Source organism: Pleurodeles waltl, chromosome 12, assembly GCF_031143425.1.
Source record: "Pleurodeles waltl isolate 20211129_DDA chromosome 12, aPleWal1.hap1.20221129, whole genome shotgun sequence".
NCBI classification, from domain to species: Eukaryota; Metazoa; Chordata; class Amphibia; order Caudata; family Salamandridae; genus Pleurodeles; species Pleurodeles waltl.
The window spans coordinates 190,263,457-190,278,297 of NC_090451.1; the positions used below are offsets into that span (position 1 = coordinate 190,263,457).

At 45.3% G+C, this 14,841-nt stretch overlaps 1 protein-coding gene across 5 annotated transcripts in view; it reads right to left on the reverse strand.

Moving 5' to 3' along the window:
• Positions 1 to 14,841, reverse strand: part of FBXO31 (F-box protein 31) — a 205,776-nt gene that overhangs the window by 91,769 nt on the left and 99,166 nt on the right. For all 5 annotated transcript variants that reach the window (XM_069216501.1, XM_069216502.1, XM_069216504.1 and 2 more), the window contains 2 exons: positions 10,713 to 10,880; positions 9,875 to 9,949 (listed from right to left, as the gene is read on the reverse strand). In XM_069216501.1, the coding sequence (XP_069072602.1) occupies positions 9,875 to 9,949; positions 10,713 to 10,880 (243 nt within the window). The remainder of the gene's footprint in view (positions 1 to 9,874; positions 9,950 to 10,712; positions 10,881 to 14,841) is intronic.

Genomic DNA, 14,841 nt, shown 5'->3' on the forward strand with positions numbered 1-14,841 from the left:
GTACTGTGGAAATAGGGAATATTCAGAAGTGAGGAATCTGCAGTTAGAAGTCTCTAACAGTAATTAGTATTAATTCTCAGACATCTGGGCACAATACATTTCCAACAAAGCAGTGGTATTATTGCCTTCTTGGTTTATAAGTTGAATCACTACTTCAATTTTAGTTTGTTTTCGGTTCTTTTTTTGTTTCCTCTGCACATTCTTTCCACTTGAAGCAGTTGCAAATGAACTAGGTGGCAGAAAACAATCTGAAGATGGGGCAGAGGCACAGTAGAGCTGCATCTCATCAACCAGAGGTCCTATTACGCACATTCTATTGTTGAGACCCAAACTTATATATATATATATATATATATATATAAAAATAAATAAATAAATACATGGAAAATGTCATCTTACCCAATGTACATCTGTTTGTGCCCGTAGTGCTGCAGATTCACATGCTTTGCATAAGTTTGCCATCTAGTGTTGGGCTCCGAGTGTTACAATTTGTTTTTCTTCAAAGAAGCTTTTTCGAGTCACGAGATCGAGTGACTCCTCCTCTCGGTGATAGTGCGCATGGACATCAAGTCCTTTGTTAGATTGTTTTCATGCAGGAGGGTGAAGTAAGGAGTGAAGAATTGTATATGTACATATATATAGTAAGTAAAGAAGTTGTCCATGCAATGTATATACATATTTACCTAAGAAAGTACCACAACAGGCTTCCGGGGATGAGGGAGGGCGCATGTGAATCTGCAGCACTACATGCCACAAACAGATGTACACTGGGTAACTGACCGTTCGATGGCATGTGTAGCTGAAGAAACGCATCCTTTCCATAGATTGAAAAGCAGTCCCCTCCTAAAATAGGCAATGGCTAGCCTGTAGGAGTTGGAGTAGTTTGAAAAAGTGTTTTAAGCACTGTTTGACCAACAATTGCTTGTTGGCGAGACAGCATATCCACACAGTAGTGTTTAGTAAATGTGTGTGGTGTGGACCATGTAGCTGCTTTGCATATGTCTGCCCTTGGTATATTTCCTAAGAATGCCATTGAAGCCCCTTTCTTTCTAGTATAATGTATTTTAGGAGTTACTAATAGTTGCCTTTTAGATTTAAGATACCAAGTTTGAATACACTTCACTATCCATCTAGCCAATCCTTGTTTTGAAATAGGATTACCTTTATGAGGCTGTTGAAATGCCACAAAAAGTTGATTAGATTTTCTAAAATCTTTTGTTCTGTCATACATGAGAACTCTTTTGAGATCAAGGGTGTGGAGAGCTCTTTGAGCAACCAAATCTGGCTGTGGAAAGAAGACTGGCAGTTCCACTGACTGATGTGAAATGGTGAAACCACTTTGGGTAGAAATTTTGGATTTGTCCTAAGTACTATTTTGTGTTTGCGAATTTGGAAGAAAGGTCCTTCTAAAGTGAATGCTTGAATTTCACTAACTCTCCTTAAGGAAGTAATTGCTACCAGGAAAGCAACTTTCCATGAGAGAAACTGAAGAGCGCAAGAATGCATGGGTTCAAATGGTGGATCCATAAGCTGTATGAGCACAATGTTAAGATTCCAGGCAGGAGGTGGTGGAGCCCGAGGTGGAATCTTTTAAGGCCTTCCATAAAAGCTTTTATGACAGGAATTCTAAACAGAGAGGTATGCTGTCTGTTTTGGAGGTGGGCAGATATTACTGTAAAATGAATTTTATTTTGTTAATATGCAAGATTTTCTTTTTGTAAGTAAAGCAAATAACATAAAATATCCTGTACCGATGCTTTAAGGGGATCAATGTTTTTGGGTTGACAGTAATACACAAAATGTTTCCATTTAGCTGCATAGCACTACCTTGTTATAGGTTTACGTGCTTCCTTTAGAATGTCCATACATTTGGATGGAAGCTGTATATATCCAAACTCTATGACCTCAGGAGCAAAATTGCCAGGTTGTTGAGCATACTGGGATTGGGATGCTTGATTTGACCTTTGTTTTGAGTCAATAGGTCTACTGTGTTTGGGAGCTTGTGATGTGGTAGTACAGATAGATTCAATAGTGTTGTGTAGCAGTGTTGACATGCCCACGTGGGAGCTATGAGTATCATGTGAGGTACGTGTGATGGATCTTGTTGACCAGAAACAGAATTAGTGGGAGAGGGGGAAAAGCGTAAGCAAATATCCCTGACCAATTTATCCATAGAGTATTGCTCTTGGATCGAGGGTGTGGGTACCTGGATGCGAAGTTTGGGCACTTATTGCGAAGAGGTCTAACTTTGTTGTACCCCACATGCGAAAGTACTGTTGAATTACTTGTGGGTTAATCTCCCATTCGTATCTTTGTTGCTGCGTCCTGCTTAAGAGGTCCGCTAGTTGGTTGTGTATCCCTGGGATATACTCTGCTAATAGGTGAATGTGATTGTGAACTGCCTACTTCCAAATTGTCTGTGCTAGAAGGGACAGTTGCGATGAGTGTGTCCCTGTGCCTGAGACCATTGTTGTGAAAGACACTGTTGCAGGGGCCCGCATGTTTAGAGGTGCATTGGGCACTACTGATATGCAGGATGCCATCATTCCCAATAGTTTCATAATAAACCTTACTGTGTAGGTTTGATTGTATTGTAGCCGAGACATGAGACTGTGGAACACTTGAACTCTTTGTGGGTTTTGGGTAGGCTAATGCTGACTAAGTGTTCAGAATTGCTCCCAGATATGGTTGTATTTGCGCTGGCTAAAAGTGAACCTTCTGGTAATTGATTGTGAACCCTAGACTGTGTAGGGTATCACTTTTGTATTGTGTGTGATGTTGACAGGTTTGAATGGTGCACGCTTTTATGAGCCAGTCGTCCAGATAGGGAAAGACATGTATATACTGTTTTCTGAGGTATTGATAAATACCATTGGTGCCGTTGTTACTCCAAACGATAGCGCTTTGAATTGGTAGTGTTTGCCTGCTATAACAAACCTTAAGTATTTGCGGTGTGTCGGATGTATGGGAATATAGAAGTAAGCATCTTTTAGATCTAATGCTGTCATGTAGTCTTGTTTTTGTAACAAAGGATTGACATCCTGAAGAGTGATCATGTGGAAATGCTATGAGAGAAGGTACTGATTGAGAGGTCTGAGAGTGCCATCCTTTTCTGGTATGAGGCAGTGTAGGAAAGTACCATCTTGCCTGGCATGTTACCCCCATATTTCACTATATATATGTTGTTTTAGTTGTATGTGTCACTGGGACCCTGCCAGCCAGGGCCCCAGTGCTCATACATATGTGCCCTGTATGTGTTCCCTGTGTGATGACTAACTGTCTCACTAAGGCTCTGCTAACCAGAACCTAAGTGGTTATGCTCTCTCTTTGCTTTCCAAATTGTCACTAACAGGCTAGTGACCAATTTCACCAATTCACATTGGCATACTGGAACACCCTTATAATTCCCTAGTATATGGTACTGAGGTACCCAGGGTATTGGGGTTCCAGGAGATCCCTATGGGCTGCAGCATTACTTTTGCCACCCATAGGGAGCTCTGACAATTCTTACACAGGCCTGCCACTGCAGCCTGAGTGAAATAACGTCCACGTTATTTCACAGCCATTTACCACTGCACTTAAGTAACTTATAAGTCACCTATATGTCGAACCTTTACCTGGTAAAGGTTGGGTGCTAAATTACTTAGTGTGTGGGCACCCTGGCACTAGCCAAGGTGCCCCCACATGGTTCAGGGCAAATTCCCCGGACTTTGTGAGTGCGGGGACACCATTACACGAGTGCACTATACATAGGTCACTACCTATGTATAGAGTCACAATGGTAACTCCAAACATGGCCATGTAACATGTCTAAGATCATGGAATTGTCACCCCAATGCCATTCTGGCATTGGGGAGACAATTCCATGATCCCCCGAGTCTCTAGCACAGACTCGGGTACTGCCAAACTGCCTTTCCTGGGGTTTCACTGCAGCTGCTGCCAACCCCTCAGACAGGTTTCTGCCCTCCTGGGGTCCAGCCAGGCTTGGCCCAGGAAGGCAGAACAAAGGACTTCCTCAGAGAGAGGGTGTTACACCCTCTCCCTTTGGAAAAAGGTGTCGGGGCTGGGGAGGAGTAGCCTCCCCAGCCTCTGGAAATGCTTTGATGGGCACAGATGGTGCCCATCTCTGCATAAGCCAGTCTACACCGGTTCAGGGATCCCCCAGCCCTGCTCTGGCGCGAAACTGGACAAAGGAAAGGGGAGTGACCACTGACCACTCCCCTGACCTGCACCTCCCAGGGGAGGTGCCCAGAGCTCCTCCAGTGTGCTCCAGACCTCTGCCATCTTGGAAACAGAGGTGTTGCTGGCACACTGGACTGCTCTGAGTGGCCAGTGCCAGCAGGTGACGTCAGAGACTCCTTCTGATAGGCTCTTACCTGTGTTGCTAGCCTATCCTCCTTCCTAGGTAGCCAAACCTCCTTTTCTGGCTATTTAGGGTCTCTGCTTTGGGGAATTCTTTAGATAACGAATGCAAGAGCTCATCAGAGTTCCTCTGCATCTCTCTCTTCACCCTCTGCCAAGGAATCGACCGCTGACTGCTCAGGACGCCTGCAAAACCGCAACAAAGTAGCAAAGACAACTACTGCAACATTGTATCGCTGATCATGCCGCCTTCTCGACTGTTTTCCTGGTGGTGCATGCTGTGGGGGTAGTCTGCCTCCTCTCTGCACTAGAAGCTCCGAAGAAATCTCCCGTGGGACGACGGAATCCTCCCCCTGCAACCGCAGGCACCAAAAGAACTGCATCACCTGTCCTCTGGGTCCCCTCTCAGCACGACGAGCGTGGTCCCTGGAACTCAGCAACTCTGTCCAAGTGACTCCCACAGTCCAGTGACTCTTCAGTCCAAGTTTGGTGGAGGTAAGTCCTTCCCTCCCCACGCTAGACTGCATTGCTGGGTACCGCGTTATTTGCAGCTGCTCCGGCTCCTGTGCACTCTTCCAGGATTTCCTTTGTGCACAGCCAAGCCTGGGTCCCAACCCTCTAACCTGCAGTGCACAACCACCTGAGTTGTCCTCCGGCGTCGTGGGATCTCCTTTTGTGACTTCGGGTGAGCTTCGGTTCACTCCTCTTCGTAGTGCCTGTCCCAGCACTTCTGCAGGTGCTGCCTGCTTCTGTGAGGGCTCCCTATCTTGCTGGGCGCCCCCTCTGTCTCCTCACGCAAGTGGCGACATCCTGGTCCCTCCTGGGCCACAGCAGCATCCAAAAACCCTAACCGCGACCCTTTCAGCTAGCAAGGCTTGTTTGCGGTCTTTCTGTGTGGGAACACCTCTGCAAGCTTCTTCACGACGTGGGGCATCCATCCTCCAAAGGGGAAGTTCCTAGTACTCTTTGTTCTTGCAGAATCCACAGCTTCTACCATCCGGTGGCAGCTTCTTTGCACCCTCAGCTGGCATTTCCTGGGCATCTGCCCAATCTCAACTTTGTCGGGACTCTTGGACTTGGTCCCCTTGTTCCACAGGTACTCTCGTCCGGAAATCCATCGTTGTTGCATTGCTGGTGTTGGTCTTCCTTGCAGAATTCCCCTATCACGACTTCTGTGTTCTCTGGGGAATATAGGTGCACTTTACACCTACTTTTTAGGGTCTTGGGGTGGGCTATTTTTCTAACCCTCACTGTTTTCTTACAGTCCCAGCGACCCTCTACAAGCGCACATAGGTTTGGGGTCCATTCGTGGTTCGCATTCCACTTCTAGAGTATATGGTTTGTGTTGCCCCTATACCTATGTGCTCCTATTGCAATCTACTGTAACTTTACATTGCTTGCATTACCGTATTTATCGGCGTATAACACGCACCGGCGTATAACACGCACCTCATTTTAAGAGGAAATTTCAGAAAAAAAAAAACATTACATTTTATCGGCGTATAACACGCACACATCATTTGCCCCCTATTTTCAGGGAGAAAAAGTGCGTGTTATACGCCGATAAATACGGTACTTCCTTTTGCTATTACTGCATATTTTTGGTATTGTGTACATATATCTTGTGTATATTTGACATCCTCATACTGAGGGTACTCACTGAGATACTTTGGCATATTGTCATAAAAATAAAGTACCTTTATTTTTAGTATATCTGTGTATTGCGTTTTCTTATGATATTGTGCATATGACACCAGTGGTATAGTAGGAGCTTTGCATGTCTCCTAGTTCAGCCTAAGCTGCTCTCCATAGCTACCTTCTATCAGCCCAAGCTGCTAGTAACACCTCTTCTACACTAATAAGGGATAACTGGACCTGGTACAGAGTTTAAGTACCCCTTGGTACCAACTACAAGCCAGGCCAGCCTCCTACAGGCAGTATAGAGAATATATTCCTGTTCCTTGTTGAGTGATGGGTACTACCTCTATTGCACCTTTGAGTAGAAGTGATTGTACCTCTTGTTTTAGCAGAACAAGGTGTTCCAGAGAAAGCCTGTGTGAGCAAGGGGGAATATTTTGTGGAGTGGACATGAGTTTTAGGCAATAACCATTGTGGATAATTGACAGTACCCATTGATCTGATGTAATTTTGTGCCATTGATGGTAGAAATGTTGCAGTCTTCCTCCCACAGGAAATGTGTGCTGTGTGGGGATGCAAAGAAAGCCACTGCTTTGATGAGGTGGAGGCACATCTTGTGGCAGTGGATTTGACCCTACTTCTAAAATTGTGTCCTCTTGAGGATCCTCTGAAAGACCCCCTAGAATAATGCTGTTGTCCCTGCTTTTAAGGCCTCTGATGTTTGGGGGTTGGAATCCCCTCTGAATTGGGTCTTGCGTAAAGTACCCCGAAAAGGTGTTGTGTAAAGGGCACCCATGGCCTTTGCTGTATCTGAGTCCTTTTTTTTTTATTTTTCGATGGTGGAATCCCCCTCTGGGCCAAATGGCTGCCGTTTGTTAAACTGCATATTAAAGACTGCTTGCTGTATCTCAGATTTGAATACTGAGGACCGCAACCAAGCATGCCCCCTGATCATAACGCTAGTATTTATACCCCTAGCTGCGGTGTCTGCTGCATCTAGGGTGGATCTAATTTGATTGTTGGCAGTAGCTTGTCCTTTCGCCACCACCTGTTGTGCCCTTTTTTTGGTGTTCTGGAGGAAGATATTGAGATATTGGAGGAACTCCTGCATCTCGTCCCAATGGGCCCTGTCATACCTGACTAAAAGAGCTTGGGAGTTGGCAATTCTCCACTGATTTGTAGCTTGAGTTGCCACTCTTTTGCCTGCTACATCGAATGTGCGGCCTTCTTTATCAGGGGAGGAGCATCCCCTGTGGACAGACTGTTTGCACTCTTTCTTGCTGCACTGACAACAATGGAATCAGGTGGCAATTGTTCTGTTATGAAGAGTGGATCTGATGGTGCAGCTTTTTTTGTCCACCCTGGGTGTGAGTAACATTGGTACTGTTTATGTGTAGAGGATACGGTGTGGAATAGAGAGTCATCCTCTATGGGTTCAAAGTGCAGCTGCACATTGTGGTATGTGGCTGCTCTAGCAAGCACCTGATCATTGGCCGTGGTGTCTTCTAGTGGAGATGGCCTAGTGGGATATAGATAAGGGTCATTAGATGGGATAGGGTCTGAACCATATACATCCCATGGGGCTACACTGAAGTACTGTCGCCCATATAATCCCCATGTGAAGAGACAGGAGCTTGCATAGAATACTGTGTAGGTGAAGATGGTGGCGGTGGAGTCTGAGGTGGTGGAGAAGTGGGAAGCAAAGGAGAAGACGGTGGAGAAGATTTTTGTACTCTCTTTGGTTTCTCATTGTGCCTAAATGTTTTTGCAGGTGAAGGCCCAGGTTCCAAACTTTCTTGGAAAGACAGCTTCCTCTTTGTTATTGAAGGAGGAGAGGCAACATTCTTCCCTGTGTCTTTTTGAATCTGTATTTTCGGTTGTATATGGTCCATCACTTCAAGAATGAACCTAATCTAATGTCTGCTGTATCCTCTATAGCTAGAACATATTTGCTTCCCATAGCTGGTGACTGTCTGCTTTAATCAGGGGGAAAATGTGGACTCTGAAGCAGATGGGAGTTTTTTAGGCTCCATAGAGAAGCTTGGCTGCTTCGGTTCCGAGGTGGTATGCCAATGTTTTGGTTCCGAAGTGGAAGCCTCCAGCTTGCGACTTGATCCCGAAACAGGTGTGACAGTCTGTTCGGTCCAGCGCATTTTAGTCTTCTTCGACGCCGAACCTGAGGGCCGGTCGTCGAGATGTAACTTTCGGGTCCGATCATGGCCGGTAAGCAGTGGTGGACCCAAGACCATTTGTGTTGACTTTCTGGGATGTTTTTGGTGATAGGAAGGGGCTGGCGTACTCATGTACTGCGCCGCAGGAATAACTCAGAGGCAGCGGTTACACACCGAGTGCTGGTCAGTGTAGGGGAACTTAGTGTGGCACCCAGGGCAGAATCGAAACGACATTACAATCGGATCGAGTGTACTATGGAAAACGAGTTTGAAAACGACACTGACATTTAAAGGAAAGATAGAGAAGTTCAGATAGTACCGAACCTAGATCCATCGGAGCGAGAGGGAACATTCCGAACCAGATGGCGGAAAGAAAACAATCTAACAAAGGACTCTAAGCCCATGCGCATTATCACCGAGAGGAGTCACAGAGTTTCGTGACCCGAAAAAGCTTCTTCGAAGAAAAACAACTTGTAACACTCCGAGCCCAACACTAGATGGCGAACTTATGCAAAGGATGTGCAGCTGCAGCTACAAATGCCATTGAACATATATATATATATATATATATATATATATACACATACATATATATATATATATATATATATACACACACACACACATATATATATATATATATATATATATATATATATATATATATATATATATATATATTTATTTTTATTTTTTAATTTTTTTCTACAGAAAAACACTAAGATTTTAGATGCAACCACTAGAGCAGGAACATGCACAGCACATAAACCTGTCCCCATAATATTGCTACAAAACCTCTACTTTGAGAGCACTGACATGCAAAAATCAAATGGCCTTTAAAATTTCAAAACAAAGAAAAAATGACTTAAAATGTTTTAAATAAATTATAGTACTGCAGGGTTTTGTTCCCTCGCTGGTAAACAGATGCCAAAAAAGCACTTTCCTACTCTATAAAGTGCAAGAATACAGTAGTGACACCAACACTATCTTGAAGACGTTCACTTCAATACTGCTAGAAAACAGAAATTAGCAAGAGAAATTTGACAGGAAGGAAGTTTCTTACTCAATGTTCCTAGTATTTTTTTAATGAGTCTGAGCTAGTGAATTATTTTTGACAGCTCTGCAGATTAGTTAGCTGTTGTTATGTTACAAATCCATATTTTTTGTTGTGTTTACAGTGAGCCATACAATTACATTACCCCTGTGTGCCAAGAGGAGTAATGCCACAAGAGTAAAATTTAACAGAGGACTGACTTGGCAAAGCAGTAGAACTCTCACCACTCTGCTTGAACGTGCTACTCACACTATGTACTGGCAAATGGTATTGCACCTACAATAACAGAAGACATCCAAATGGGATAAAACGCCAGGATACAATTAAAATAATTAAATAAGGCAAAATAGGAGAAGGCTCTGCCTGCATGGTTTACCAAATGCAAATTGATTACAGTGTCGGAGTAAAAGGGGCTGTTACTAGAGGACTTCCGGTTCACAGAAAAAGTGAGTTTGTTCAAAAAAAATTTATTGATAAGATTCTGGTATTAAAGTGGTCACATTCAACTTGTGCCCTCTATTTTGGCAATTTATCAGCTCTTGAAGCTTAGGCATCAACAAGCCATTCGAGGAAGTTTTCCTTTCATAAAATAATTGCACATTTAAATAGCATTACTACAAATCCTGCCATTAGAAGAAATTCTGCTTACCTCTTGCCTTCCACCAGACATGCGATGATAATCAGTCTGGTTGCACTTAGTGGAAAACTCATCTTTCTTGACAATCTACCAACAAACCACAAATGAAAGATGTGAATATTCAGGCACAAAGTAAGTACTGCAATTATATAGTGGCCATGATACCCAAAAAGGGATCCAGCTTCCCATACTGAGTGAAAATCATGTGTGGGAAACGTTTTGCTTACCACACTTGAGTTAAGGGTAACCTCTCTAGTACAAAGTTCTCTAGTACAACAAAGTAAATCTGTCATACTTTTCCTAAGGCGTGGATTATCATGCCTCAATATTTCACAATTTTCTTAGATATTCCATTATAATTTCATACATATCAATTTCGTGTTGGTTATAGTTTAGCATCTCTGCCTAAATGTTCTGAGTAGAGTGCAGTGCTATTTTACATACTGACCTGTCTTTCTACTGGGAATGTGCAAAATTGCAGTCTACAAGCAAATATGATCAGCTAACAGCATCTCACAATTTTCTTTCTAGAAGTTTGATGGGAAGTTACTGTGTTCCAGCAAAAATGTATTATATTCCTATCTACATTGCAAAACTTACAAACTGACATACAATAAAAGCATGTTTGAGGTTTACATAGCTGACATTGCAGCTCGCACACACTATATGATATGGCTAAAACTACACTGTTTTCGTACAAACCGCACAACTCAATTTTAATTCAGGCTGTAGTAAGCGTAGAACCGCATACCAAAAAATGGAAAGGAACCTCAAGGTCATTGTAGGGAATTAAATTTCACATCCCAAGAAGTTATAGACTGTAAATAATGTCCCAATTAAGAGGTCATACCTGGATGTGTCCAGTGTGTGGACCCTTATGCCCATACATGCACTCCACAGTTGCAGATTTTCTTTCCATTAAGTGCACCCTGAAAAGTGGTTTCAGTCTCATTGCATTGTCGACATGAGGATCATGAGGCGGCAAGTACATCCAGCCAATAATGAACAAGCCGTCCACCTGTAGAGCAGGGAAAATGGACATATTACCAAGAATACCCTTGGGTCAGAGCTCAGCAAGGAAATAGTGCCATTCACAGCATGCCTATCCAGGTACCTGGGGGTAAGAAAGTGGGGGAATTACAAGTCTAGTTCTAGATCAGTCCTGGCATAGTTTTTAGTATAAAGCTGAATAAGACATTTAAAGGTCACATCAAAACACACACATAGAATAAACAAATAAAAAGTACTCAAATGAAGCATATCACTTTCCAACAGGAGCAAAATAAACTATCACAAAATAAAGGACAGTATAATGTGTTCTCCTGAATTTAATTTTCATAAAACAAAAATGAAGAGGATTCTACTCATCTGATGAAAACTCACAGGAGTAAAATCATCATATCAAGGGTAAGTCCAGTAAAAAAAAAAAAAAAAAAAAAAAAGATAGGCATTATCAAGCAGCAATGAAGAAACGGAACACACAACCAATGAAAGTTTAAGTATCAATGGTAAGTGATAGTGTATAAAACTAAGAACAGAGAAGACAGCATGAACTATATCCTGATGTAGTACACATTATATACACTACTGAAATAAATTCATTTCTTAAGGCGAATAGAGAGAAAGTGAAGACAAAAAAAAGTCTAGTAAGGCACAGAGTGAGGGACCCATAAGTGAAACACAGAAACAAGACACTATGCCTTTTTAGATCAAGACTACCAGACAGCACAACCTGTCTGGTTGCAAAAGACACATTCTGAACATACAGGGGCTTGCAATGCACCCATTGCTAACTACTTACTCACTAGGTATCTTTACTTTCACTCTTATTGGCTTGCTTTCTACTGGACAGATTTCCTTTCTAGGCCTGTCAATCGTGTATTTGTACCTCCAATGGAGGGGAGCCTCTTGATTAGCTGGTTTCTATTCTTCCTCTGCTTTGTTTTAGGGAACAATTTTTTTTCTTTTTGTTTAAGCACTCCACAAGAGTGCGTGTTTTTTCCAGATGTCTCCCTCGTGTGTCTTTCTCCTGACCCACTGTTTGCTTCTGCTGCACCACTCCATATTGCTCTCTTTCTCCCAGGTCCTCTCCATCTTCCATCTTGTTGCTTCTTCCTGCGCCAACAGTGATGCTCCCCCCCCCCCAGTCTCAACATACTCGTCTGTTACGTTTTTCTTTGTTTTCTTTTTTAACGCTTTTAGGCAAAGTTTTTAAGCAGCTCTTTTTGCATTGTGTGTGAGGATGTGGGAGCGTGGCCTAGGAACATGGCCGGTGGGACACTCTCCTATTGAGCTCCCGTTCCCAGCGTAATCCTTTATTGATCCTGGGGTACCTTATACTATGTAGACCCCTTCCTTTCTGCAGCAGGACCTTGGGCGGTGGGACTGGGCATGTCGCGGTCCTCCTCCCTGTGTCAGTAACGCCAGATCGGAGGTGGAGAGCCCGTGACTTTACTGGGCCGCGCTGGTGGTCGCGGTCTGGCCCGGCGGGCTCACTTGGAGGCTGTGACGGCTGCGTTTCCGGGATGAAGGGCACGTTTGCTGGGAGGCCTCAACTCTGAGAGGCTGACGGCAGTCCCACTGGGAGTGCGGCTACAACAATTGGGCCCCGGTGCTCCAGTCGGGAGCTTGTGGTGAGCGGAGCCTGCAGGTGAGGGCCCCTGCTGGGCCAACTGGTGACTTTCAGCTGGACCCGTCACAAGGCGAGAGGCTGGTGGACGGGCGGCAGTTGCTTGGCTGCCGCCCCAGCTGCTTCTGTTGAGTGTGTGGCCCTCAGACAGTGTAGCGGTGGCCCTGGGGTGCCGGTTGGAGCTTGGGAGGATCACGCTGTGACTTGGAGACTGTCTGGCCGATTGGTGAGTTCTCTGGATATCCACCGTCTGGCTTTCTTGATCCAGTCGGCCCTTCTTCACAAGTGCTTTGAGGGGATCCCACTAGTGGGGGGTGCAAGTGGCCTTTGCTTTGAACACTGTGGGTAACAGAGGAGGATCGTGGTACCCAGTTGCCCTGGGGGCAGTGGACTTGGCTAGAGTGGTGTTCGCAGTGCGGACTTTGCCAGCGTCCCTCCTGCTGTAACTGAGACTGAAAAGGGGAACTGGCCTGTGGAAGGAGCAGAATGGGGCGGCACAAGTGGATGGATCCCTCACAGGGTAATACCATGGAGCAGTATACTACCCCGGTACCCCTGCCACAGCGCCCGGCCAGTTCGGACATCAGTGGGGATGGTGTGAGGGTGCCAGCGAATTCTGACGCGCCTTCACGTGCGGAGCTCCTCACGGCCATCCAGAGCTCGAGGGTGGCAGTGGAGGGTAAAATAGAGACTGTGGCAGTGGAGGTTAATTTGCTTCGGGCGGACCTTCGGAAGGGGTCTGATAAGGTCAAAGCGGTGGAGGGATCCATTGTTGAGCTACAGACGGAGGTGGGGGCTCTGAGGAAACAGATGGTGCAGGCCACCTAAGCGGTCGGACAGCTGGAGGAGAGGTTGGAGGATGCAGAGAGGAGGTCCCGACGAAACAATGTCAGGCTGATGGGCTTTCCGGAACGTGCTGAAGGGTATGCTGTGGAATCGTTTGTTGGAAACTGGATCAGAGATTTGTTGCAGCCTTCAGGTATATCTAAGGTGTTTGTGGTGGAACGCGCACACAGAGCACTTGTTGCGCCTCCCCGGCCTGTTGCGCCACCTAGAGCCATCATTGCCCGTCTCCTGAACTACAACAATCGCAACTGTGTGTTGCGGGCTGCCCGTGAGTCCAATAAGGCAATTTATGAGAACTGCAAGATATCCATTTATCCTGATTACACAAATAAAGTGCAAAGTTCTCGAAAAGGATTCATGGAGGTCAAAGCAAAACTCCAAGCCATGAACATTCGTTATATGGTCCTGTATCCTGCACGTCTCAAGGTGATCTCAGGTGGGAGGTCGCATTTCTTCTAGCGCCTAGAGGAGGTGTGGTGCTGGCTGGATTTGTGGGAGAAAGGGGCGGCAGGTTCGCTGGAAGATACTGGGACTGGCGGGTCAGCTGTGGACTCTATTCCTAGAGTGGAGATACAGCGGGACGGAACAATGGCGGTGGTGTCTGCAGGTCTGGCCGAAGGTCTGGATATGGATCAGGGGTGAGGGGGAGTGTTTGAGGGGCCCTTCCATGGCCCTGACTATGACCTTCTTGACTCTGGGTGCCAATGCGCCCCCTCACCGCAGGATGGGGGTCTGCACTGGAAGCTACATTCGGGGGGAGAGCTGGGGCCTCACTGGCTTCGCTGGCCATTGGGGGGGCCTCTTCTACTGCTGCATGAAACACTATTGGGGTGGTATTCGGGTCCTCAATGGACTGATGCCGGGGAGGGGAGGAAAATCACTCCACGTGTGGTAGGACTTAAAATATGGTAAGTTGGGGATTAGGCGGTTGCCCTGGCAGCATTCCCGGAATGGAATTACAGTATAGTTTGTTATGGTTGTTTTACTGTATATCCAGGGTGTGGTTTGGCGGGGTTTGAATGACTATGTGGGTCAAAGTTGGATGTTTTTTCAACAGTACAGATATGGGGGTGAGATTTGCTGTATGTCCTTTCCTCTTGTCCTTCCTTGGGGGTGGGTAACAGGGGGAGGTACTTATTCGGGAGGGAGGGCAATTAAGTATCACTATGGGCCGTCAAGTTAATATGTTGACCTGGAATGTCAGGGGATTGAAAAGTTACACCAAATGCTATAGGGTACACTCCTTTCTCAAGAGGCATAAAGTACATATTGCCTGCCTTCAGGAAACACACAAATGAAGAGGAGGCACACAAATTGCCCAAGAAATGGCGGGGTCAGATGTTCTCATCCTCCTTCTCCTCCTACGCGCAAGGTGTATCAGTGTGGGTGGCTCCGGGGGTCCAGTTTACCCACATGTATACTGAAGTGGATGTGGAGGGCCGATATGTTTTGGTGGAGGGTATGTTGGATGGCCTGCACATAGTTATCCTGAACACGTACGCAC